The sequence below is a fragment of the Lutra lutra genome, chromosome 18 (assembly GCF_902655055.1).
Source record: "Lutra lutra chromosome 18, mLutLut1.2, whole genome shotgun sequence".
In the NCBI taxonomy this organism is placed as follows: domain Eukaryota; kingdom Metazoa; phylum Chordata; class Mammalia; order Carnivora; family Mustelidae; genus Lutra; species Lutra lutra.
In genome coordinates, this window is record NC_062295.1 from 24,220,344 (window position 1) to 24,247,374 (window position 27,031).

At 43.7% G+C, this 27,031-nt stretch overlaps 1 protein-coding gene across 3 annotated transcripts in view; it reads left to right on the forward strand.

Moving 5' to 3' along the window:
- The first annotated feature begins 10,456 nt into the window (after positions 1-10,456).
- LOC125090667 (integrin alpha-D-like) overlaps positions 10,457-27,031 on the forward strand; it is a 36,396-nt gene continuing 19,821 nt past the window's right edge. For all 3 annotated transcript variants that reach the window (XM_047713557.1, XM_047713555.1, XM_047713556.1), the window contains exons 1-14: positions 10,457-10,575; positions 12,400-12,505; positions 14,639-14,742; positions 14,876-14,946; positions 15,071-15,185; positions 19,206-19,336; positions 20,007-20,152; positions 23,668-23,821; positions 23,918-24,068; positions 24,269-24,342; positions 25,623-25,752; positions 25,858-26,000; positions 26,189-26,329; positions 26,423-26,632. In XM_047713557.1, coding sequence (XP_047569513.1) covers positions 10,545-10,575; positions 12,400-12,505; positions 14,639-14,742; positions 14,876-14,946; positions 15,071-15,185; positions 19,206-19,336; positions 20,007-20,152; positions 23,668-23,821; positions 23,918-24,068; positions 24,269-24,342; positions 25,623-25,752; positions 25,858-26,000; positions 26,189-26,329; positions 26,423-26,632 — 1,707 coding nt within the window. In that variant the 5' untranslated portion in view covers positions 10,457-10,544. The remainder of the gene's footprint in view (positions 10,576-12,399; positions 12,506-14,638; positions 14,743-14,875; positions 14,947-15,070; positions 15,186-19,205; positions 19,337-20,006; positions 20,153-23,667; positions 23,822-23,917; positions 24,069-24,268; positions 24,343-25,622; positions 25,753-25,857; positions 26,001-26,188; positions 26,330-26,422; positions 26,633-27,031) is intronic.

Consider the following 27,031-nt stretch of genomic DNA (forward strand, 5'->3'; position numbering starts at 1 on the left):
CTTCTTTTCACTCCATCTGTATCTTTGGAGTAAATACCCAGGAGTGCAATTGCAGGGTCATAGGGAAGTTCTATTTTTAATTTCTTAAGGAATCTCCACGCTGTTCTCCAAAGTGGCTGCACCAACTTGCATTCCTACCAACAGTGTAAGAGGGTTCCCCTTTCTCCACATCCTCTCCAACACATGTTGTTTCCTGTCTTGCTATTTTTGGCCATTCTAAGTAGTGTAAGGTGGTATCTCGATGTGGAAAAATTACTAAGATTGATAAACCCCTGGGCAGACCTATCAAAAAGAAAAAAGAAAAGACCCAAAAAAATAAAATCATGAATGAAAGAGAAGAGATCTCAACCAACACCAAAGAAATACAAATAACTATAAGAACATATTATGAGCAACTATATGTCACCAAGTTTGACAATCTGGAAGAAATTCCTAGAGACGTAGAAACTACCAGAACTGAACCAGGATGAAATAGAGAACCAGAACAGACCCATAACCAACAAGGACATTGAAGCAGTCATCAAAAATCTCCCAACAATCAAGAGCCCAGGACCAGATAACTTCCCAGGGGAATTCTACCAAACATTTAAAGAAGAATTAATTCCTATTCTCCTGAAACTGTTCCAAAAATTTGAAATGGAAGGAAAACTTCCAACTCATTTTATGAGGCCAGCATTACCTTGATCCCAAAACCAGACAAGGACCCCATCAAAAAGGAGAGTTACAGAACAATATCCTTGATGAGCACAGATGTGAAAATTCTCACCAAAATACTAGCCAATAGGATCCAACAGTACATTAAAAGATTTTCACCACGACCAAGTAGGATTTATTCCTGGGCTGCAAGTTTGGTTCAACATCCACAGATCAATCAATGTGATACAATACCTTAATAAAAGCAAGAACAAGAACCATATGATACTCTCAATAGATGATGATAGATGCTGAAAAAGCATTTGAAAAAGTACAGCATCCTTTCTTGGTCAAAACTCTTTACAGTGTAGGGATAGAGGGTACATACCTCAAAATCATCAAAGCCATCTATGAAAAACCCACAGTGAATATCATTCTCAATGGGGAAAAAATGAGAGTTTTTCCACTAAGGTCAGGAACATGGCAGGTATGTCCATTATCACCACTGTTATTCAACAAAGTACTAGAAGTCCTAGCCTCAGCAATCAGAAAACAAAAAGAAATTAAAGGCATTGGAATCAGCAAAGAAGAGGTCAAATCTCACTCTTTGCAGATGATATGATACTCTATGTGGAAAACCCAAAAGACTCCACTCCAAAACTGCTAGCACTCATACACAAATTCAGTAAAGTGTCAGGATATAAAATCAATGCACAGAAATCAGTTGCATTTCTATACACCAAGACAGAAGAAAGAGAAATTAAGGAGTTGATCCCATTTACAATTTCACCCCAAACCATAAAATACCTAGGAATAAGCCTAAGCAAAGAGGCAAAGAATCTGTACTCAGAAAACTATAAAATTCTCATGAAAGAAATTGAGGAGGACACAAAGAAATAGAAAAACATTCCATGCTCATGGGTTGGGAGAACAAATATTGTGAAAATGTCCATGCTACCTAAAGCAATCTACACATTTAAGGCAATCCCTATCAAAATACCATCCCCCCCTTTTTTGCAAAGAAATGGAACAAATAATCCTAAAATTTATATGTTACAAGAAATGACATAGGCAGCAGAATGTTGAAAAAGAAAGCCAAAGTTGGTGGCGTCACAATTCCAGACTTCAAACTCTATTACAAAGCTGTCATCATCAAGGCAGTATGGTACTGGCACAAAAACAGACATATAAATCAATGGAAGAGAATAGAAAGCCCAGAAATAGATCCTCAACTCTATGGTCAACTAATCTTTGACAAAGCAGGAAAGAATGTCCAATGGAAAAAAGACAGTCTTTTCAGTAAATGATGCTGGGAAAATTGGACAACCACATGCAGAAGAATGAAACTGAGCCATTTCCTTACACCACACACAAAAATAGACTCAAAATGGATGAAAGATATTGATCTGTAGTTCTCTTTTTTGATGGGATCCTTGTCTGGTTTTGGGATCAAGGTGATGCTGGCCTCATAAAATGAGTTTGGAAGTTTTCCTTCTATTTCTATTTTTTGGAACAGTTTCAGGAGAATAGGAATTAGTTGTTCTTTAAATGTTTGGTAGAATTCCCCGGGAAGCCATCTGGCCCTGGGCTTTTGTTTGTTTGGAGATTTTTGATGACTGTTTCAATCTCCTTACTGCTTATGGGTCTGTTGAGGCTTTCTATTTCTTCCTGGTTCCGTTGTGGTAGTTTATATGTCTCTAGGAATGCATCCATTTCTTCCAGATTGTCAAATTTGTTGGCATAGAGTTGCTCATAGTATGTTCTTATAATTGTCTGTATTTTTTTGGTGTTCGTTGTGATCTCTCCTCTTTCATTCATGATTTTATTTATTTGGGTCCTTTCTCTTTTCTTTTTGATAAGTCTGGCCAGGGGTTTATCAATCTTATTAATTCTTTCAAAGAACCAGCTCCTAGTTTCGTTGATTTGTTCTATTGTTTTTTTGGTTTCTATTTCATTGATTTCTGCTCTGAGCTTTATGGTTTCTCTTCTCCTGCTGGGTTTAGGGTTTCTTTCTTGTTCTTTCTCCAGCTCCTTTAGGTGTAGGGTTAGGTTGTGTACCTGAGACCTTTCTTGTTTCTTGAGAAAGGCTTGTACCACTATATATTTTCCTCGTGTGAAAATGTCTATGCTACCTAAAGCAATCTACACATTTAATGCAATTACTATCAAAGTACCATCCATTTTTTTTTCAAAGAAATGTAACAAATAATCCTAAAATTTATATGGAACCAGAAAAGACCTCGAATAGCCAAAGGAATATTGAAAAAGAAAGCCAAAGTTGGTGGCATCACAATTCCGGACTTCAAGCTCTATTACAAAGCTGTCATCATCAAGACAGCATGGTACTGACACAAAAACAGACACATAGATCAATGGAACAGAATAGAGAGCCCAGAAATAGACCCTCAACTCTATGGTCAACTCATCTTCGACAAAGCAGGAAAGAATGTCCAATGGAAAAAAGACAGCCTCTTCAATAAATGGTGTTGGGAAAATTGGACAGCCACATGCAGAAAAATGAAATTGGATCATTTCCTTACACCACACATGAAAATAGACTCAAAATGGATGAAGGATCTCAATGTGAGAAAGGAATCCATCAAAATCCTTGAGGAGAACACAGGCAGCAACCTCTTCGACCTCAGCCGCAGCAACACCTTCCTAGGAACATCACCAAAGGCAAGGGAAGCAAGGGCAAAAATGAACTATTGGAATTTTATCAAGATCAAAAGCTTTTGCACAGCAAAGGAAACAGTTAACAAAACCAAAAGACAACTGACAGAATGGGACAAGATATTTGCAAATGACATATCAGATAAAGGGCTAGTGTCCAAAATCTATAAAGAACTTAGCAAACTCCACACCCAAAGAACAAATAATGCAATCAAGAAATGGGCAGAGGACATGAACAGACATTTCTGCAAAGAAGACATCCAGATGGCCAACAGACACATGAAAAAGTGCTCCATATCACTCGGCATCAGGGAAATACAAATCAAAACCACAGTGAGATATCACCTAACACCAGTCAGAATGGCTAAAATTAACAAGTCAGGAAATGACAGATGCTGGTGAGGATGCGGAGAAAGGGGAACCCTCCTACACTGTTGGTGGGAATGCAAGCTGGTGCAACCACTCTGGAAAACAGCATGGAGGTTCCTCAAAATGTTGAAAATAGAACTACCCTATGACCCAGCAATTGCACTGCTGGGTATTTACCCTAAAGATACAAACGTAGTGATCCGAAGGGGCACGTGCACCCGAATGTTTATAGCAGCAATGTCTACAATAGCCAAACTATGGAAAGAACCTAGATGTCCATCAACAGACGAATGGATAAAGAAGATGTGGTATATATACACAATGGAATACTATGCAGCCATCAAAAGAAATGAAATCTTGCCATTTGCGACGACGTGGATGGAACTAGAGGGTATCATGCTTAGCGAAATAAGTCAATCGGAGAAAGAGAACTATCATATGATCTCCCTGATATGAGGGAGAGGAGATGCAACATGGGGGGTTAAGGGGGTAGGAGAAGAATAAATGAAACAAGATGGGATTGGGAGGGAGACAAACCACAAGTGACTCTTAATCTCACAAAACAAACTGAGGGTTGATGGGGGGAGGGGAGTTGGGGGGGGTGGGGTTATGGATATTGGGGAGGGTATGTGCTATGGTGAGTGCTGTGAAGTGTGTAAACCTGGCGATTCACAGACCTGTACCCCTGGGGATAAAAATATATGTTTATAAAAAATAAAATTAAAAAAAATGGATGAAAGACCTCAATATGAGAAAGGAATCCATCAAAACCCTTGAGGAGCAATCTCTTTGGCCTCAGCCATATCAACTTCTTCCTAGAGATATAGCTAAAGGCAAGGAAGTAAGGGCAAAAATGAACTATCGGGACTTCATCAAGATCAAAATCTTTTGCACAGCAAAGGAAACAGTCAACAAAACCAAAAGACAATTGACAGAATGGGAGAAGATATTCACAAATGACATATCAGATAAAGGGCTAGATTCCAAAGCCTATAAAGAACTTACCAAACTCAACACCCAAAGAACAAATAATCCAATCAAGAAATGGGCAGAGGTTGGGGCGCCTGGGTGGCTCAGTGGGTTAAGCCTCTGCCTTCAGCTCAGGTCATGATGTCAGAGTCCTGGGATCGAGCCCCACATCAGGCTCTCTGCTCGTGGGGAGCCTGATTCCCCCTTTCTCTCTGCCTGCCTCTCTGCCTACTTGTGATCTCTGTCTGTCAAATAAATAAGTAAAATTAGGGGCACCTGGGTGGCTCAGTGGGTTAGGCCGCTGCCTTTGGCTCAGGTCATGATCCCAGGTCCTGGGTTCGAGCCCCACATCGGGCTTTCTGCTCAGCAGGGAGCCTGCTTCCTCCTCTCTCTCTGCCTGCCTCTCTGCCTACTTGTGATTTCTCTCTGTCAAATAAATAAATAAAATCTTTAAAAAAAATAAGTAAAATTAAAAGAAAAGAAATGGGCAGAGAACATAAACAGACATTTCTGCAAAGAAGACATCCAGATGGCCAACAGACACATGAAAAAGTGCTCCACATCACTTGGCATCAGGGAAATACAAATCAAAACCACGATGAGATATCATCTCACACCAGTCAGAATGGTTAAAATTAAGAAGTCTGGAAATGACAGATGTTGAAGAGGTTGTGGAGAAAGGGGAACCCTCCTACACTGTTGGTAGTAATGCAAGCTGGTGCAGCCACTCTGGAAAACAGCATGGAGGTTCCTTAAAAAGTTGAAGATAGAGCTACCCTACAACCCAGCAATCGCACTACTGGGTATTTACCCTAACAATACAAAAGTAGTGATCCAAAGGGGCACGTGCACCCAAATGTTTATAGCAACAATGTCCACAATAGCCAAACTATGGGAAGAACCTAGATGTCCATCAACAGATGAATGGATAAGGAAGACGTGGTATATATACACACAATGGAATACTATGCAGCCATCAAAAGAAAATGAAATCTTGCCATTTGCAAAGACATGGATGGAACTAGAGTTTATTATGCTGAGGGAAATAAGTCAATCAGAGAAAGACAATTATTAATTGATCTTCCTAATATGAGGAATTTGAGAGGCAATGTGCGGGGTTTGGGGGGTAGGGAAGGAATAAATGAAACAAGGTGGGATTGGGAGGGAGACAAACCATAAGAGACTCTTAATCTCACAGAACAAACTGAGGGTTGCTGGGGGGAGGGGGATTATGGAGAGGGCGGTTGGGTTACAGATATCGGGAAGTGTATGTGATATGGCGAATGCTGTGGCATGTGTAAACCTGAAAATTCACAGACCTGTACCCCTGGTGCAAATAATACATTATATGTTAATAAAAATAATTAATGAAAAAGAAGTTTATCCACTATGACCAGGTGGGATTTATCCCTGGGATGCAAGGGTGGTTCAACATTCACAAATCAATCAATGATAGAACAAATCAATAAGAGAAGGGAGAAAAACCACATGGTCCTCTCAATTGATGCAGAAAAAGCATTTGATAAGATTCAGCATCCTTTCCTGATTAAAACGAGTATAAAGAGTATAAGGAGAGAGAGAACATTCCTCAATTTCATAAAATCCATCTATGAAAAACATACAGTGAATATCATTCTCAATGGGAAAAAGCCTTCCCATTGAGATCAGGAACACTACAAAGACGCCCACTCTCAACACTACTGTTCAACATAGTTCAACTATGTCTAACTAATTCAACTAGAATTCCTAGCAACAGCAATCAGAAAACAAAAAGAAATAAAAGGTATTCAAATTGGCAAAGAAGAAGTCAAACTCTCTCTCTTTGCAGATGACACGATACTTTATGTGGAAATTCCAAAAGTCTCCATCCCAAATTATTAAAACAGATACGGCAATTCAGTAACATGGCAGGATAAAAAATCAACGCACAGAAATCCGTTCCTTTCTTATACACTAACAATAAAAATATATAAAGGAAAATTAGAGAATTGATTCCATTTACAATAGCATCAAAAACCATAAGATACCTTGGAATAAACCTAATGAAAGAGGTAAAGGATCTGTACTCGAGGAACTACAGGACACTCATGAAAGAAATTGAAGAAGACACAAAAAAATGGAAAAACATTCCATGCTCATGGATCAGAAGAATAAACATTGTTAAAATGTCTATACTGCCCAGAGCAATCTATACTTTCAATGCCATACCAATAAAAACACCAATAGCATTTTACAAAGTGCTGGAACAAACAATCCTAAAATTTGAATGGGCCTGAATCGCCAAGAAAATGTTGGAAAGGAAAGCCAAAGGGGGCATCAAGTTGCCTCATTTCAAGCTTTACTACAAAGCTGTGATCACCAAGAAAGCATGTTACTGGCACAAAAACAGACACATAGACAAGTGGAACAGAGTAGAGAGCCTAGATACAGACCCTCAACTCTATGGTCAAATAATCTTCAACAAAGCAGGAAAAAGTATACAGTCAAAAAAAGACAGTCTCTTCAATAACTGGTGCTGGGAAGATTGGACAGCTACGTATAGAAGAATGAAACCCGAACATTCTGTGACACCATACACAAAGACGAACTCTAAATGGGTGAAAGACCTCAACGTGTTGCAGGAATCCATCAAAATCTTAGAGGAGGACCTAGGCAGTAACCTCTTCAACATCAGCCACAGCAGCTTCTTTCAAGACACATCTTCAAAGGCAAGAGAAATGAAAGCAAGCATAAGTAATAACACAGAGGACATGGGGAGATGGACAGAAGAGAGTTGGGGGAAATTGGAGGAGGAGATAAGCCATGAGAGACTGTGGATTCTGAGGAACTAACAGAGGGTTTTGGAGAGGAGGGGCATGAGAGGTTGGGTGAGCCTGGTGGTGGGTATTGTGGAGGGCACGTATTGCATGGGACACTGGGAGTGGCGCATAAACAATGAATTCTGGAACACTGAAAAGAAATTAAAAAATAAATAAATAAAAATTTTTTAAAAATTCCAGTTAGTTAACATCCAGTAAAAAAAAAAAAAAAAAGAACTTTTGGGACTTCATCAAGATAAAAAGCTGTGAGGGTGCCTGGGTGGCTCAGTGGGTTAAAGCCTCTGCTTTCAGCTCAGGTCATGATCCCAGGGTCCTGGGATTGAGCACCACATCAGGCTCTCTGCTCAGCAGCGAGCCTGCTTCCCCCCACTCTCTGCCTCCCTCTCAGCCTACTTGTGATCTCTGTCTGTCTAATAAATAAATAAAATATTAAAAAAAAAGCTGCGCAGCAAAAGAAACATTCAACAAAACAAAGAGGCAACCCATGAAATGGGAGAAGATATTTGCAAATGACACTACAGAAAAAGGGCTGATATCCAAGATCTATAAAGTCATGTCAAAATAAAATGGGCAGAAGACATGAACAGATAATTCTCCAATAAAGACACATGAAAAAGTGTTCATCATCATTAGCCATCAGGGAAATTCAAATCAAAACCACACTGAGATACAATCTTATACCACTTAGAATGGCAAAGATTAACAATGCAGGAAACAATAAGTGTTGGAGAGGATGTAGAGAAAGAGGAACCCTCTTACACTGTTGGTGGGAATGCAAGCTGGTGCAGCCACTTTGGAAAATAGTGTGGAGATGCCTCAAAAAATTAAAAATAGAGCTACCCTATGACCCTTCAACTGTACTACTGGGTATTTACCTCAAAGATACAGATGGGCCATAGGTACTCCAATGTTCATAGCAGCAATGTCCACAATAGCCAAACAGTGGAAAGAGCCAAGATGCCCTTCAATAGACGAATGGATAAAGAAGTTGTGGTCCATATATGCAATGGAATATTACTCAGCCATCAGAAAGGATGAATACCCAGCTTTTGTAGTAACATGGATGGGACTGGAGGAGATTATGCTGAGTGAAATAAGTCAAGCAGAATGAGTCAATTATCATATGGTTTCACTTACTTGTGGAGCATAAGGAATAACATGGAGGACATTAGGAGAAGGAAAAGAAAAATGAATTGGGGGAAATCAGAAGGGGAGATGAACCATGAGAGACTGTGGACTCTGAGAAACAAACTGAGGGTCTTGGAAGGGAGGGGGTGGAGGGATGGGTGATCCTGGGGCTGGGTATTAAGGAGGGCAAGTATTGCATGGAGCACTGGGTGTGTGCATAAACAATGAATTCTGGAACACTGAAAAGAAATTAAAATTAATTGATTAATTAATTGATTGATTGATTTAATTGTGTTAGTCACCATACAGTACACCATTACACAATTTTGATGTAATGTTAAATGATTCATTGTTTGTGTATAACAGCCAGTGCTCCATATGCACAATGAGATATTACTCAGCCCTCAGAAAGGATAAATACCCAAATTTTGCATCAACATGGATGGAAGTGGAGGAGATTATACTAAGTGAAATAAGTCAAGCAGAGAAAGTCAATTATCATATGGTTTTACTTTGTGGTTCTAAACACAGAGAAGATTACAGATCCATGGAATAGATGCATGGGTGCTGTTTGCTAGGTCTCCTTAGCCCAAGCTTAACTTGACCTTGACATTCTCAGCAGAAAGTAGGGAAGTCAGCCTTAAAACCAGCAATCATAAACTTTGGCCCTATTCCCAGCATCAATGCCCTTCCCAGTATCTAGTTAATTTTTTCTCTTCCTTAAATATAAGCTCAAGAAAACTGAGCTAAAACTTTTGTCTAGAAAACTATTTTGCATTGTCTATACTTGACATGTAACTTGCATTTTAGGTGTTTAAATAACTGTCACAAGTATACTTAAAATAATATGCCATAGTTAGGGATTTTGTCATGTATTCTACCCTTCTAAGTCTATTCCTGGGCTTTTATACTTTGTACCTTTTTTCAAGTTTTTGAGAAACACTCATATATGCTTAATTGTAGAATATTCAAAACACACAGAAAATTACAGAGAATAAATAACAACTACCCATTATCTACCCTTCTCCCATTTAACAAATTTTTTAAAGTATTGTTATTAAATATTAAAATAGCAAGGGTTGAATGTTAAATTTAACAAGTGCTAGAAGTTCCTTCTCCACCTCACTGGTGGCAATCACTGTTCTATTTCTATCCTCATGGATTAGTTTTTCCTATTTGTTTGAAAGTAGTCAAACATTACGTAGCTTGGTGTCTGACTTGCTTTTACTTATGACAAAGTTGAGATTCATCCATGTTGTTATATGTATCTGTAGTCTGTTCTCTTTTATTGCTGACTAGTCAGTCAGTCGATTTGACTACTAAGTCTATTTACCCATTTGATTTTTCATTTATCTCTTGATGGAGTCTGCTTATTTATTTATTTATTTATTTAAATTTTATTTTATTTTTTTCTGTGTTCCAAGATTCATTGTTTATGGCACCACATTGTGGTGTGGCACCACACCACACTGCTTTTTTAAACAACACCCTCACTTATGCTATCCCCCATCCAGCACTGTTATCTGAGGTGGAGGTCTGCCTCTCTCCAGGCTCGTATTCATACAGTAGGGCCTCTGTAACCATCTATTTCATCCCTTCCACTTATATGCAGTCTGGTTTCTGAGGCCCCAGACGGATCCTAGGTTCCCTTGATACTAACTGGGTCTCAAGGGCTGGGGAAAGGTGGTCTTATGGGAAAACCAGGCCCTGGAAAAGGAAGCCAGATTTGCAGAGGTGATGGTGGTGGGAAAGTATGGGAGATTTTCCCCAAGGGCGTCTTTGGCCTCCTGCCCCTGCCTCTGTTCTATGATTAACTGAGAACTTCCTGACTGCACCCTTCCTTCTGTCACCTCAAGGCTCTGAGTCAGTGTTTTAACTCTCCCCCAGGGCACTGAGTGTCCTTTGGTGCTCTACTGCTCAGCTCTTCACTTCTTCTTCGATGCAGGCTCTGTGATGGCTTTTGGAATTGTGCTCCTTCTGGGTGGTGAGTGGGGGCTTTCAGGGCTGGAAGAAGCCTGGGGGGGTGCTTTTCCATCTGGTAGGACAGGCTGGGGCTGGTGGTTAGCTCATATATCTCTCTGGAGGGGCTGAGAACAGGGGAGGACCCTAGTGTCCAGTCTTGTGTGGAAGGAGGAATGGCCTGGAATCAGGGGAAGGTCATAACCTGAGCAAAGAGAGAGAAGTTGGACTTATAGGCTACGCTTGGGAATAGCTTGAGCTCCCTCTCCACAATTCCTCCTGTGAGGATTCTGGTGTGTGGTATGGGGGACAAGACTCTGCCCCAGGGCCTCAGGGTGAAGGCCATAGGAGTCACGAGGAAGGGGAAATGGTGGATATCACCTCCTTGGTCCCTCATGTCCTTCAAGTCTTGATTTCAGGTATGTTGTCCCGCTGTTGCCAAAAGAATAGTCCAGAAATTGAAAACTGTATCAGGACCACATCCACGTGTCATTTGAAATCACTTGTGTGTCTATTAAAAATCAGATTCCACACAGAAGTCTAGACTGTCAGCTTCTCTTGAGAGATTGTAAGGTCTAGAGCTCTGAACACTAGAGCTTGGTAATGGCTTCTTCCTTTAAAGGGGCCACAGACTGTAAGTACCAGTAGTTCCAGTAATTCCTGGTGCTCACACTTACCCACTTCAGTTACTGATGTCACCTGCCTGGCCTCTGAGGTATTTGAGTCTGAGACCCTTGGCACCCTCTTACTTGTCAGGTCATAGAGCCTGTTTCCAGACTCAGAAACAGAATCATTCTTTGAAAGGAAGATATAGGATGTGAAGCTCCCTTGCATATGACTATAGTAGGGTTACAGCACCTTCAACATCTGGCCTTTTCCTTAGAACCCTAGGGTTCAAGTGTCTGGACGCTACCCGTCATTTCGGGGCCTATGCTTTAACTCCTTAGAATTTCCTTACTTTGTGGGTTGGAGTTGACGCCTCAATCCGGAGACTGGGAATTCTAGTAGAAATGGTTAGTAGAAATGTTGCTTGGGAGTAAGGGTGTTGGGAAAAGCCCTTGAAATGTAGAGGGTCATCTGCTGAGGTTTTGAGCTTAGTCACCAGAGAGGAGAATGTCAAGGGTCAAAGAGTGGGTTGGAATCCTGGTTGTATCAGTGACTTGTTATGCAGTTTTAGGCCAGTCAACAAATAGTAATTAGTCATTTGTTAAGGGCCAGGCACTGTACCAGGCACCACACAAGACTATTGCAATCCTTGCCCTCTTAGAGCCTAACACCAAGAGAGGGGAACATGGAAAACATAAAATTACAAATTATCAAATTTACAAATAAAATTCTCAGTCTGTTCCCTAGCCTGGACCTTAGGGTCTCTGTATAATGAGAAGATGGAGCAGGACAGTCTTTAAGAAGGGTAACCATATGCCCTGGTTTGCCTGGTCCAGTCCGAATGACCCTGCTGTAATTATTAATGGTGCCCCTTTCACTCACAGAAGGTCTCAGTTTAGAAAATAAATTACATGGTCACTTTCTCTTTAGGGGACATGCCTGATCTAAGAGACCAGGAGGTGACAGGCCTAATTTCAGATTGTGGATGTCCTATGAAATGTCCTGGAGGGGGCATTTTTCTGGATTGTCATTTTTTGTATTATGGCTTAATTATTTCTGAGGGAGAGAAATAGGAGCCATGTAGATGGCAAATCAGGAAACAAAGAAAAAGAGAACACCCTTCTTCTGGGCACATGAGCTGAATTGGGGTGGGCATCAAGATCCCAAGAAGTCAGGGGTCCAGAGCAGATGAGGCTCTTCTGATGGTTCTTCCTACCCCTGCCTCCCTTTCCATATTCCTCAGTCCTGGCTTCTTGTCATGGATTCAACTTGGATGTGGAGGAGCCCGTGATATTTCAAGAGGATGGAGCTAGCTTTGGACAGAGTGTGGCCCAGTTTGACAGATCTAGGTAGGCCATACCCACTCCCTTACCTCTATTCCTTCCACCTGCAGGCAAATGGTTGAACATGGCATGATTAGGAGGTGTCCTGGAGGAAGGACAGCATGGGCAAGAAGCCTGTCCACCGTTCCTCCAAGGCCCATGACACCCCTACTACTAACTATTCACAATCCCAAGAAGGACCACAAACTCTGGACAAGATAATACTTCAGGAGGAAGGTCCTGAATCTGTTCTTCAGTGATCAGTACATATGACCAGTACAGTCACCCTGGTGCTTGAAGTAATGTTTTGCAGTCTTCCTTTTGAAAATGTTAATAATTTAATCTTAGCATTTGTATATTATAAGTTAAATTCATAGGAGAGTGGAGATGTGCTGTGGGTTAAAGCCTTGGCTCACATGCAGCCCAGCGTTCTGGGGAATGTTTCTCAGCTGCCACCCTCAGTCCCTGGCATGAGCTGAACAAGGTCAGGGTTGGCTCAGGTGCACAGTTCACCTAGTCTTATGGGGGTTTTCACTTGTCCCATGAGTATCCCTGTGGCTGAGGGAATGCAACATTAAAGAGAAAAAAGGAAATACCAGGACAGGTAGAGAGGCAAATTGCAAAGAAGGATAAGAAGGAGAAGGAAAGGAGAAGGAGAAGAAGAGAAGGAGGAAGGAGAAGAAGGAGGAGGAAGAAGAGGAGGAGAAGAAGAACAGAAAACAAAAAAAAAAAGGGGGGGGGGAGGAAAAAAAAAACCTTTTTTCCCCATGAACAAGAGGCCCCAAATCTTTATTACACTCTGGGACAGGCAAGTTATGTACCTCACCCTGCCTCCAGAAGCGCACAGTCTCAGGTCCCAGTGACTCCCAGGGACTCAAGATGTTGAAGTTACCATGTGATCCAAGCATAACCAAAGTCTGGGAGGCACAGGAAGGGAGAGATCAAACCCAAGAGGGAATTCCAAGCATAACCAAAGTCTGGGAGGCACAGGAAGGGAGAGATCAAACCCAAGAGGGAATTCCAGGAAATTCACAGAGTAGGTGACATTGGCAATGAGCCTGAGAATACAGGAAGATTCAGCTGGGCAAGAAGTAGCATTTTGAGGTCACTGAGTTCTACATGTACATCCATCCCTCCTCCTCATACAGCTGGCAGGCTGGGACATGGAAGCAAGTGTCAGGTGCCAGAGTTTGCTTTTTCCTTTGTTTGTTTTGAAATACAGAGCTCATAAACTGAAGTGCACAAACTTGAAAGGTCCAACTCAATGAATTTTTCATATGTATATAGCCAGGTAACTGCTGCCTAGATCAAGGTGTAGAACATCTTCAGCTCCCCTACCCTGGGTTCCTTTGCTTGGCAATTAATTGAAAGACACAAACATTTATTTAGTTATTTCATTTGAGAGGAGAGATTGTTGGTAAATAGAACTTTTTAATTCAAAATTAATTCTCTCCTTTCAAAGAGTTTTGCAGAAATTGTTGCACTTATATGACTATAGATTTTGATATGAATTCAGATACTGTGGTTTTATTTTTTTGTTTCTTTTTATTTTTTATTAACATATCATGTATTATTAGCCCCAGGGGTACAGGTCTGTGAATTGTTAATCTTACACACTTCACAGCACTCACCATAGCACATACCCTCCCCAAATACTGTGGTTTTAAATTGTCCAACTTAAATTATTGATATTAAAACTGTCCAATTAATTACAGGATCATCTATTTGTTTTGGTAACTTATGGCTTTAGCAGATTTTTCTGTTTAAATTGAGGTGATCTATTTCTTGGGTGGCTCAGAATGATGGCATCTCAAAAACTAAATGCTCTTGTCCATGGTTGGGAAATTCTGTTTTGCATTGGATAGTTTTATTTTTGGTGAATGCTGAAAAAAAAAAAAAAACAAACCACTAAAACCATTTTTGTATATAAATACACATTTATTTATGTATACCCCCACACAAACAAAGAAAGAGCCCAGCATGGTCCTTTGACACATGTGGGTTGAACTCAGGCCCCATTATTTAAAGCTTCATGAGTGGCAAATGCCAAGAGCTTCCCTCTCAAAGTCTCACTTCCCTGTTACACAGTGATACTTCCTCACATGAAGTGCCCTGTGCCCTTACCCTTCCTGCAACTATATGTCATGTTTGTGCCTACAGACTCGTGGTGGGAGCCCCCCTGGAGGTGGTGGCGGTCAACCAAACAGGACGGTTGTACGACTGTGTGGCTGCCACTGGCCTATGTCAACCCATACCACTGCACAGTGAGTGACTCTACCCCGGAATTGTGGCCCTCAGTCCTCCTCTACTGCAGTGCTCCCTCCTTGGCCTCTAGCCCTAACTCTCCCCACGAATGGGGATATGCCCATGAATGATCATGTGTATCTGCCCTCTCAGCACCCCCGGAGGTCATGAACATGTCCCTGGGCCTGTCCCTGGCAACCTGCACCAATCGCTCCTGGCTGCTGGTAAGTTTCCCTGGGTCATAGGAGGGTGACGAGGGGAGGAGCAGGGGCTAGGGAAGGCTGGGACTGGAAGAAGAGTATGGAAAGTTCTGGGGACCCCCTTGTTCACACAGGTCTCTGCCCTTAGGCCTGTGGCCCCACCATGCACAGGGCCTGTGGGGAGAATATGTATGCAGAAGGCTTCTGCTTCCTGTTGGGCTCCCACCTGCAGACCATTTGGACCATGCCTACTTCCCTGCCAGGTAGGTCCCTACAGAGACAGTGATTCTATGTGAGTACATGCTGGCTCTGAAGAGTGGGCAAAGCACACAACTCTGGTCTTGGCTTCCTGTGTCCATGGCCCCTTCCCAGAGGCCTCAGCAAGCCCAAGAATGTCTGGGAACATGGTCTGACCAGGAAGGGAGGGAAGCTCACAGAAGAAGTCTAAGCTAGTCAAGGGGAGAAAGTTCTGGTGAGGCAGAAGAGAGTCTCAGAGTGCTGGCTGCAGGAGGCATGAGGGCCTCACAGGTGTCAACAAGTTCAGCATGCTTTCTGGGCTTTCAGAAGAAAGACCTTGGGTTTTGAAAATGTGGTGAGGATCATAGATCCTTGTATAGGGTCCAAGAAGGAGGCTGTTTGGATCGTTCACTGCTGAGCTTCTAAGGGGAGCAAATGGTAGGGCCATGGAAACTGTGATGCACAGTTTTGCGAGCAACGATGCTTTCTGCAAAGAATGGTGCCAGAGACAGTGAGTAGCAACTCTGAGCGTCAATCTGAATGAGTTTGTCTTCTGTGTACTTTCCTGGGCTTTAATTTCCTCATTGGTAAACTGGGTCTGAATAATTAAGGTGGTTGTGACGATCAAAAGATTTAATATATATAAAGTGTTGCGACCTCTGCCCAACACATAATATGTGAATACCGTGATGACTGACCTTCTAGCTAGGACCATGAGTTAGCACTAGGAGGAGGAGATAATGGGCTCCAAGTCAGGGACAGGGGCCACTCAAGGTGCTGACTGGGAGCAATGTTTTAGACTAAAGAAGCAATGATGCCAGGCATGGTGGGCTTTTAGGCAAAGGTTAGAGCTGCAACAGAAAGGCCTCCCCCCAAACTCTGAGAGCAGAGTCTACAAAGGGGACAGAGAGAGTAAAGAGTGGGATTCCAGGAGTCTTGGGGATACCATGACTTGCCTGGGATATCTGTGCAGCCAGGGGAGGCTATGTGGCATTTAAGCACTAGGAGGTAAGTCTCTTCTCCTAGATGTCTCCATGACTCATGCGGTGGGATGCCTGATGAAAACGGAACACAGGCGTGTAAGCCTGGTGTAGGCAAATCAAGTTTGAGTAGAGGTAGAAGTGACTACCTCAGTTGTAGCCAGACAATGCCTGATGACTGGTGCATTTTTATTGCACCTCACAAGATCCGGGCTGGTAGGTAGGATGGTCCTGTCTAACAAGCAAGAAAACTGAAGCTCAGAGAGCTGAGTTCCTGCTGTTAGGAAGTGACAGAGCTGAGACCTGGAGCCAACCTCACCTGACTGATTTGGTCTGTTTTTCAGAAGGTGCTCAGCTATAGCCTGGTGCTTGCTATTGGAAGCCCAGTGAAGATAGTAAAAGGAATAAGAAACAGAAGTGATATTTTTAAAAGACTTTATTTATTTATTTGATGGACAGAGAACACAAGTAGGCAGAGAGGCAGGCAGACAGGCAGGCAGAGAGAGAGGAGGAAGCAAGCTCCCTGCCGAGCAGAGAGCCTGATGAGGGGCTCAATCCCAAGACCCTGGAGCCATGACCTGAGCCGAAGGCAGAGGCTTTAACCCACTGAGCCACCCAGGCGCCACAGAAATGATATTTTGAGAGAACTTGCCACCATCGTGGCCTGAGAGAGGATATGAGGGGTGGTTTTGTGGTGCAGCTAACAAAATGAGCACAAGTGTAAGATGTGGGGATGGGGACTTCAGCTACCCAGCTGTGGGGACATTGGGTGAGGAGGGATGCAGTGAGGGCTTCTTGGCCTGCCATGTGTGGGGCTGAATTTCCTGGTCAAGAATTCAGAAAAAAAAAAAAAAACAGACTTTTAACTGTAGAGAACAAACTGGTGGTTAACAGAGGAGAGGTGGGTGGCAGAATGTAAGAGTATACTTAGCACAGAGGATCAAATGGTAAGGGAGGGAAACCAGAATGGGAAGTCATCAGAGAGGGAGAAAAACCATGAGAGACTCTTAACTATAGGAAATAAACTGAGGGTTGCTGGAAGGGAGGTAGGGGAGGGGATGGGGTAATTGAGTGATGGGCATTAAGTAGGGCACATGATGTGATGAACACTGGGTGTTATACACAACTGATAAATTATTGAACACTATATCTGAAACGAATGATGTACTATATGTTGGCTAAATAAATTTAAATTAAAAAAGAAAGCAGGGAGGGAAGTGGTCTTCCATTTCTTCTCAGCAGGGTTGAAGCACCAGCTGGTTGCATAGATGGGATGGGGGAGGTGTGGGGAGCAAGAAGAAAGTATTTTTGATTTTTTTAAAAGATTTTATTTATTTATTTGTCAGAGAGAGAGAGAGAGAGAGTGAGCACAGGCAGACAGAGTGGCAGAGGGAGAAGCAGGCTCCCCGCTGAGCAAGGAGCCCCATGTGGGACTCGATCCCAGGACGCTGGGATCATGACCTGAGCGAAAGGCAGCTGCTTAACCAACTAAGCCACCCAGGCAACCCAGTATTTTTTTATTTTTTATTTCAGTGCCAAGAGGCCAGCTTCCACAGTTCAGTATCAAGCTTCATTACTGTCTGTGGTGGCTGATCTCCTACCACCTGGGGAGCAACACAGGATGTGGGGCACTGGTGGAGGTATCAACTGTGTCCTTCACACAGACCACAAACACTTATGTGAGTTTGGGGTCAATGTGAAGTGTCTTATTTGTTTATGGGTTGAGGTGTGATTTTCCATTATGGTGGACTCCATGAGGGCGGGGGTGATATCCTTTTTCAAGCTATGGTCTTAGACCAAGTTTCCTGAGAAATAGACTCTGGGGTTCATTTGGGAATACTCTTGGGAACAATAGTTCTTAGAGTGTGAAGGAAGCGGGACTGGGCAGTGAAAGAAGTTGGGCTCCTCAGCCAATCCAGAGGAGCTTGCAACATGGCTGGATGCAGGGCGCCCCCAGGAGCAGGAGTTGTAATCTTGGGCAAGGTATCTCCTGAGTTATCATCTGGGAGGCATCCACAACTACTCCCTGTAGCTGATAATAAGGACCTCTGTCCTGAAAGGGCGTGTGTCTTCTTGGTGGCAAACCTTAGCATCTGCTGCAGGTATGTTCTTGTGCCTGGAACAATGCCTGGCACACGGTGATGATGGTCATAACAGCTAATCTCCATAACAGCTATGGGGGGCCAGGCCCTGTCTTAAGTATTTTAGGTACACATCAACACTTTTAGCCTACCCCAAGTGTTAGGCACTGCTATTTTATTGTCCCATTTTACAGATGGGAAAACTGAAGCCCAGTGTAGTTAAATAAGTTGCCTGAATTCACCACTAGTAGGTGGCAGAGCTGGGATTTGAGCCCAGCATGCTCAGAATGCACACTTGAATCACTTTGCTAAATTGCCTTTCCCTCATGCTCTATGACATTCCTAGTGTGTAGTCAATAACTATTTGTTGAGTAGTTGAATAAGGAACCCATCTTGCCTCTGTCTTTTACTTCTTTCTCTCCTTTCTAGACCTTGTGGAAGGAGGGAAGCAAGGGATTCTGCGGGGTGGGGGTAGGGGTGCTGGGGCAACTGATTTCTTTTTTTTTTTAGTTTAGAAGTCTTTTTTTAAAATTAAGTTTTAATTTTGATTCCAGTATAGTTACCATACTGTGTTATACTAGTTTCAGGTGTACAATATAGTGATTCAACAATTCCATACATCGCCTGGTGCTCATCACAACATGTACACTCCTTAAGCCCTATCACTTATTTAACCCATCCCCCAACCACCTCTTCTCTGGTAACCATCAGTTTGTTCTCTTCAGTTAAGAGTCTGTTCCCTTCTTTTTCTCTCTCTCTCTCTGTCTCTCTCTCTCTCTCTTTTTTTCTTCAGTCATTTGTTTTGTTTCTTAAATTTTGGGCAACGGATTTGGGCCTCCTCCATGGAAAGTGTGGAAACTGGCTGGGAATTGATTCCTAGGCCAAGAATGGACCCTTAACTCTGTGGAGCAGGAAGGGTTTCTGGACCCTGGGAGATGGCTGGGACCCACACGGACATCTCTGATTCCTTCCTTCTTCTCTACAGAGTGTCCAAGTCAAGAGATGGACATTGTCTTCCTGATTGATGGTTCTGGCAGCATTGTCCAAAATGACTTTAAGCAGATGAAGGACTTTGTCAGAGCGGTGATGGGACAGTTTGAAGGCACCAACACCCTGGTGAGTCTGGGTCCCCAAGATCTGGGAAGTGAGGAGGGGGTGGCAGCTGCCTTGGGAAGACCAACCTAGTAGGAAGCCTGGTATTGCTAGGGGTTAGCTTAGGGGACCTATGCCATGATGAGACTAGTGTCCTAGTACAGGGCTGATTTGAGTCCTGACCTGAGGGAATTCCCGCATGGCATTTGATATGTCCCCACATGGCCTAGGAAATACGTTTTTTTTTTTTTCCTATTTAAAAGCATTGAAAGGATTGCAAAAATAGTTTTGCTGTGAAATTAGACTGAAGATAACTTGGGCAAATAATTAATGATTTCTTTATTATGTTTCCATGTAATTCATGATTTATCTTATTTCCCAGTAATTTGTGCATATGTATGTAGAAATTCTTGAGAAGTGAGAAAATGTAGTCTATAAGTTGATTTCACATGTTATGAAATTTTTTTAAAGTCCAAGTTAAGAAATGTTGAGGTAGGAAAGGTTATTCCTTGCAAACTCTGAAAGAAGCATCATTTGGTTTTGATTTTCTAGTTTCTTTTTGGGCCATATTTCCCCTGGGTTTTAGCCTCAAAGACACATGGAAAGTTGTTTGTAAATCCAAAGTTATTCCAAAATAAAAAGTTTATTAAAGAATAACTCCTGAGCCCCAAGGCATTCCTCTTCTCCTTTGCAGTTTTCCCTGATACAGTACTCCAACCGCATGAAGATCCACTTTACCTTCACCGAATTCCAGAGTACCTCAAACCCTCAGAGCCTGGTGGATCTCATTGTCCAGCTGGATGGTCTCACATTTACAGCCACGGGGATCCGGACAGTGGTGTAAGTTCCCCCTTCTGCCTCATGTGGATAAGCCACCACACCACTTCCTATGCTGGTCTGCACAGCCCTTCTGCACAGCTGCACACCCCACAGGAACTCTGGGGAAAGAGGCTCAAAAGGGAAGTGTGGGGGAAGTAGGTGGAGATATCCTTGGATTATTCCCCTGACATAGTACAGCACTTCTCTTCTGTATTTCCTCTTTGCCTGGCCTTGGATTGGCTGGACCCTAATTCCAAATGGGGCAGCCAGAGACATGGACTTTGGTTCAGGTATACTCACGTTCTCATTCTTGCTCCCTGTTGGTGACGTGGGCCACCCTGGGAGTTACTGAGTCTTTCTAAGTCTCAGGAAACTGTCAAATGAGGATAAACTTACAACTTGGTTGTAAGGATTAAAGGAGATAAAATACATGCAATTCTTTTGCACCAGAAGTGCTAGGTAAGTGTTTTATCCAGAGAATGGTGCACCCCTGTTTTACCTCCCTGGTAGATACTTGGAATTGTTGCCAAGTGTTTCTGTGTCTCTCTCCTCACTCATTTCCTTTCTTCCCACATTCCTCATCCATATGAACCTTGATTGGTCCAGCTAGGCCAACCATAAAGAAATGACTTAGGCAGTGGGGCAAGAACAGATGATGTGGTTTTTAAAATTTTTTTTAATGTTATATTAGTCAGCATACAGCACATCATTAGTTTTTTATTAGTTTTCGACTTCCTGAGGACCCCTGGGTCCCACTCTGGAGGTGGTGCAGGAGAAATGCTGAACAAGGAATGCTCCCACCAAATGTATCCTCTTTATTACTGGGTGGCTTTTCTGCCTTGAACACTGGCCCCAGGGGACTGGACAACCAAGACAAATACCTCTGTCCTTTAAAAGAAGGGCCATATGCATCCCAAAGTTCAGAGCAGCAATGTCCACAATAGCCAAACTGTGGAAAGAGCCAAGATGCCCTTCAACAGACGAATGGATAAAGATGTGGTCCATATATACACTGGAATATTACTTAGCCATCAGAAAGGATGAATACCCAAATCTTGCATCAACATGGATGGAAGTGGAGGAGATTATGCTGAGTGAAGTAAGTCAAACAGAGAAACCCAATTATCACCTGGTTTCACTTACTTGTGGAACATAAGGAATAGCATAGAGGACATTAGGAGAAGGAAGGGAAAAATGAAGGTGGGGGGAATCAGAGTGGGAGATGTACCATGAGAGACTGTGAACTCTGAGAAGCAAACTGAGAGTGAGAGGTTGGGTTGGTTTGGTGATGGGTATTAAGGAGGGCACATATTGCATGGAGCACTGGGTGTTATATGTAAACAATGAATCTTGGAACACTACATCAAAAGCTAATGAAGTACTGTATGGTGACTAACATAACATAATAAAAAATAATAATAATAAAACGAAAGTTACAAAGGAGTGATATCTCTTCCTAACCGTTGGAGCTCCTTCCAATGGTGGGTGATGATGTAGTTGTCCTCAAGACCCATTCTGCTCCCCTCACCCAGAACAGCACCTTCCCCACTCACCAGAGCCAAAGCCATCTCAGGTCCTCTCTGCCACCCACTGTTTTTTTTTTTTTTGTTGTTGTTGTTCTTTTTCTTCTTTTTAGAAGCTTCATTACAAAAAAGGTACAATTGCAATAACATTAAGGAAATTTTTGGGAAAAGTGTTATAGTCCCTCTACCACCACCTCACAGTATTTTAGCAAAAAGAAAGTATGAGAAATGAATAAACAAATCCCACCCACAAAGCACAGGGCCATTTCCATCCTTGTCTTTATTCAGACATACTTTATATAGTCACAGTGTGGGCAGAAACTAATTTCATCCTGCCTTCTTATTTTTTTTTCATCTGTTACATGAACTTGTGCCATGTTTTCTACAGCGTTTACTGTTTTCCTTTGAAATGGCTCTGTACTTTCTCACCAAGCAGGTGGATCATGCTTTGCTAAATCCCTTCCCTGATCTTGAAGATTTAGGTTGTTTCCAGTATTATATGTGGAGTGTGTGTGTGTGTGTGTGTGTGTGTGTGTGTGTGTTTATTCTGCATTTATAGAACTTAAGATCATATAGTTACACTTTTAATCATTTGTAATAGCTACTCTAGAATTAATGCTTACCTATAGGCCATTCACTATGGGGGAATTTGATCTTCAGAATAACCTCATATGTTTTGTCTCATTTATCTATTGTTCCTTAACAAACCACTCCCAAATTTAGTGGCTTAAGCAACAACTCTTTTTTTTTTAAATTTATTTATTTATTTTTTTTTCCAGCATAACAGTATTCATTATTTTTGCACCACACCCAGTACTCCATGCAATCCGTGCCCTCTACAATACCCACCACCTGGTGCCCCCAACCTCCCACCCCCCACCCCTTCAAAATTCTCAGATCGTTTTTCAGAGTCCATAGTCTCTCATGGTTCACCTCCCCTTCCAACTTCCCTCAACTCCCTTCTCCTCTCCATCTCCCCTTGTCCTCCATGCTATTTGTTATGCTCCACAAATAAGTGAAACCATATGATAATTGACTCTCTCTGCTTGACTTATTTCACTCAGCATAATCTCTTCCAGTCCCGTCCATGAGCAACAACTCTTTTATTAATATTTTTCATGATTTGGGGCTCATCTGCTTTCAGAAGCTGGAACATGAGAGATTCATTCACATAGTCCTGCCTGGGCAGGACTGGCTGAAAGGCTGGGCTCAGCTGGGGTGGTAGAGTCTTTCTTCTCCATAGCTATAGAAGTCTTGAGCTATAGACTTCCCTCATGGTGGCTCATAGCTTCCCAAAGTGCAAGAGCTATCAAGGCTTCTTAGGCCTATAACTGGCATGGTGTCACTTCTATTTCATGCTACTGCTGAAACTGGTCACAGGTCAGATTCAATATGGGAAGGGAACCAGGTGCGGCACACTGGGGATCATCTTTGAGGGATAGCTATGGTACAATTATTATTTTCACCTTCACAGAGAGAAGCAGAGACTCAAAGGGGCAAAACATCTATCCAAGTCTGTTAGACTCTAAGGTCCCTATTCTAAACCATACTGCCTCCAGAAAATGAGATTCCATGGTAGATGGAGTTATAGAAAAAGGAATATGAGTACCTTTATTATTAGTCTTACTAATCAATGCATTACTTTCTAAAAAGGGTGTGACGATTTTTTAACATGCCTGAGATAATCTGATGGTAGCAGGACTCCCCAGTCTCTCCAGATGAGCTTCTAGTGCTACGGGTTATTTCTTTTTTTTAAAGATTTTATTTACTTATTTGAAGACAGAGAGACAGAGAGAGAGAGAGAGAGAGACTATGAGAGGGGAGAGGTCAGCAGGAGAAGCAGACTCTCCGTCGATGGGGGAGTCCAGTGTGGGACTCGATCCCGGGACTCCAGGATCTACCTGAGCTGAAGGCAGTTGCTTAACAAACTGAGCCACCCAGACACCCTACAGATTATATCCTTCCAGAATCAATATCATCTACAGAGAGTCATTTCCCTTTCTACCTTGACAGGGAAGAACTATTTCATAGTAAGAATGGGGCCCGAAAAAGTGCCAAGAAGATCCTCATTGTCATCACAGATGGGCAGAAATACAAAGACCCCCTGGACTACAGTGACGTCATCCCCCAGGCACAGAGAGCTGGCATCATTCGCTATGCCATTGGGGTATGTCCACTTCCTCATGTCTCCCTCAGACTCAGGCTGTATCTCACTCTGGCAGAAAGGCTAGTGGTCTCCTCCTCACCTGTCTCTCTGTCACAGGTGGGAAATGCTTTCCAGGAACCCACTGCCAGGCAGGAGCTGAACACCATCGGCTCACTGCCCTCTCAGGACCACGTGTTCAGGGTGGACAACTTTGCAGCACTCGGAAGCATCCAGCAGCAGCTTCAGGAGAAGATCTTTGCAGTCGAGGGTAAATGGAGGGCGAGCCTGGGTCTTGGGATTGAAGATTCTGGACCCAGGTGTCCCCTGAAGTATGGAGGGGCTATCCCTATTCATGGCTCACCCAGAATTGTGCCCCAGAACCTGAGCTTCAGATTCATTCTTCTCCTTGTGCTCTGAGTCCTTGTGGTCTCACGGTCCCCAGAGCCTAAGTGACCTGTTTCCCCACAGGAACCCAGTCGAAGACAAGTAGCTCTTTCCAACATGAGATGTCACAAGAAGGCTTCAGTTCAGTGCTCACAATGGTGGGTGGAACACATACTTGATAAACGGGTGTCAGGCACCAATCCTGGGCCAGCCCTGTGCTGGGAGTTGGTACCCAGGAGTAAATAAGAAAGCAGATTCTGTCTTCAAGTTCATTGTCTGTTCAGAGACAGACATATGGGTAGTGTATGTAGGTGACAGGAGCACAGCAGAGAACAGGGTAGCCACAGTTCCTGCTCTCATAGGGCACCTATCGAGTGGGGGGAGACAACAAACAGCCAAAAATAACTTCAGATTGTGCTAGGCATTAGGATAGAGCAAGAGAGGTGATCAGAGGAGGCCCGAAGAATGACAACTGAGGCCAAATGATGAGAAAGCGCCAGCCCTGGAAAAATCTGGGAGAGATTGCTCCAGGAAGAGGAAAAAGCAAGTGCAAAAGTCTTGAGGCATGAACACGGTTACTGGACCAGAGAAATAGAAGGGCCAGCGTAGCTGGAACAGAATGAGAGAGAGGGGTGGAAAGATGGGGAAGGCCAGATCATGCAGATGAAAGAAATGACAATATAGCATGGGTTGTGTGCAAGTAGATGTGTGTTCAAAAGATCCAGAGGGGTTTGCTTCAAAGTAATTTTGGGGGCGAACTGGGGGGACATAGAAATGAAACAAGGTTGGTCATGAATTGGTCATTGAAGCTGGGTCGTGGGTCCTTAGGAGTTCATTAAGCATTTCTTTCTACTTTTGTATATGTTCTAAAGTATCCATAGTCAAAAGTTTAAAAAGGCAAAAAACAAATTATGCAGAGTAGGAAAGGCCTATCACTCCCTGAGGGAGCCAAAGAAGACCTCACAGAGGAGGTGAGTTTGAGGTTGAGTCTTCCTGAGAATGGAGTGGAGTCCTAGAAAGACAGAAGAGAGAGGTGTCCAGCTCAAATGCTTCATGTGTTTAAACATAAGGTATCTCCACAGATTTGACTGGGAGGACCCTAGATGCAATCCTCAGGGGCTTGGTGACAGGGAGCCATCTTGGATTGCCACCAGGGTGGTGGCTATATGTTTCTTGGTCCCGAGGAAACCTAACTCTGGTGTACTAGAGGATGGAGTAGAAAGGGTCATGGGTGAGAAGAGTTGGTACTTACTGGAGCAGTGGCACTGGGGATGGTTGAGAGATGTTAGGAGTGAGCGACACTGAAGTTGTTGAAGAAGACTGGGGAGGGAGGAAGAGAATTCCAAATAGTGAGCAGAATCAGTGGCAGGCTTTGCTTTGGAACAGGCCGTCTTCTTTCGGCTTGGTCTGGCTCAGCCCTGGAATCCTTTTCTCCCAGGATGGACCAGTTCTGGGGGCAGTGGGGAGCTTCAGCTGGTCTGGAGGTGCCTTCCTGTATCCCCAAAATACAAGCCCCACTTTCATCAACATGTCTCAAGAGAATATGGACATGAGGGACTCTTACCTGGGTGAGAAAAGGGTGTGGTTGGGGGCACAGGTGGGACATGAGCCTGGGAAGGGCAGGGGCTCAGGGGTGGGGTGGAAGCCTTTGTGTTGAGGTGTGCCCTCCTCAGGTTACTCCACTGAGCTGGCCTTTTGGAAGGGGGTCCAGAGCCTGATCTTGGGGGCCCCCCGCCATCAGCATACTGGGAAGGTAGTCATCTTCACCAAGATGTCTGGGCAATGGAGGCCAAAAACAGAAGTCACAGGGACCCAGGTTAGATGTTGAAGAAGCCGGAGTGGAACGTGCGGGTGGCAGGGTCTGCAGGGGCAGAGAGAGAGGAGATGAGGGGTTTGGGATCCTGTAGCGGGGAGGTCCCAGTGGCTGGGGAGAAGTGGGACCTGTCCCAAAAGGGGCTGCCTCTGGCAGGGGCAGGCGGGATGACTTTTGGCTGTGCCCTGCAGATCGGCTCTTACTTTGGGGCCTCCCTCTGCACTGTGGATGTGGATAGAGATGGCAGCTCTGACATTGTCCTCATCGGGGCTCCTCATTACTACAAGCCAACCTGGGGAGGGCAGGTGTCTGTGTGCCCCTTGCCCCAGGGGGTGAGTATCTGATGAGACCAGGGCTGGGTGGGGCCTGGGTGTGGGGTGGAGGGATTGCCTGTGTTGGGACCTGACACTGGTTTTGTTCTGCAGAGGGCTAAGTGGCAATGTGAGGTCATTCTCTTTGGGGAGCAAGGCCACCCTTGGGGCCGCTTTGGGGCAGCCCTGACAGTGCTGGGGGATGTGAATGGGGACAAGCTGACGGACGTGGCCATCGGGGCCCCGGGAGAGCAGGAGAGCCAGGGTGCTGTCTACCTTTTTCATGGAACCTCAAGACTGGGCATCAACCCCTCCCACAGACAGGTGAGGCCCCTGTCTGAAGCCTCTCCCAGTTCCACCTGCTTTTCTAGGTCTCAGATTTGCCTGATGCCCTGTCATGTCACTGACCTGAACAGTAGCCATGCTCCTTTTAGGGGTCTAGTGCCCTGAATATCACCGGGCCAAGCTAAGCACAGAGTATCTCTCCTTTCTCCTGTGGGCAGCTTAGTGGTTAAGAGATTGCAGGGCGTGGGTCAAATGCCTGGCTGGCCATGTCAGCTGTGTGGCCTTAGGCAAGCGACTGATTTAGCCTCTAGGAGCCTTGGTTTCCTTCTGTGAGACATTAAATGAAGGAGCTCTATGTCTGGGGTCCCTGGGGTCTCACTATTCTTGCTTTCCATTCCTACCCTCTTATCTCTCTGAATTTTTCCATTCAGTTCTGCT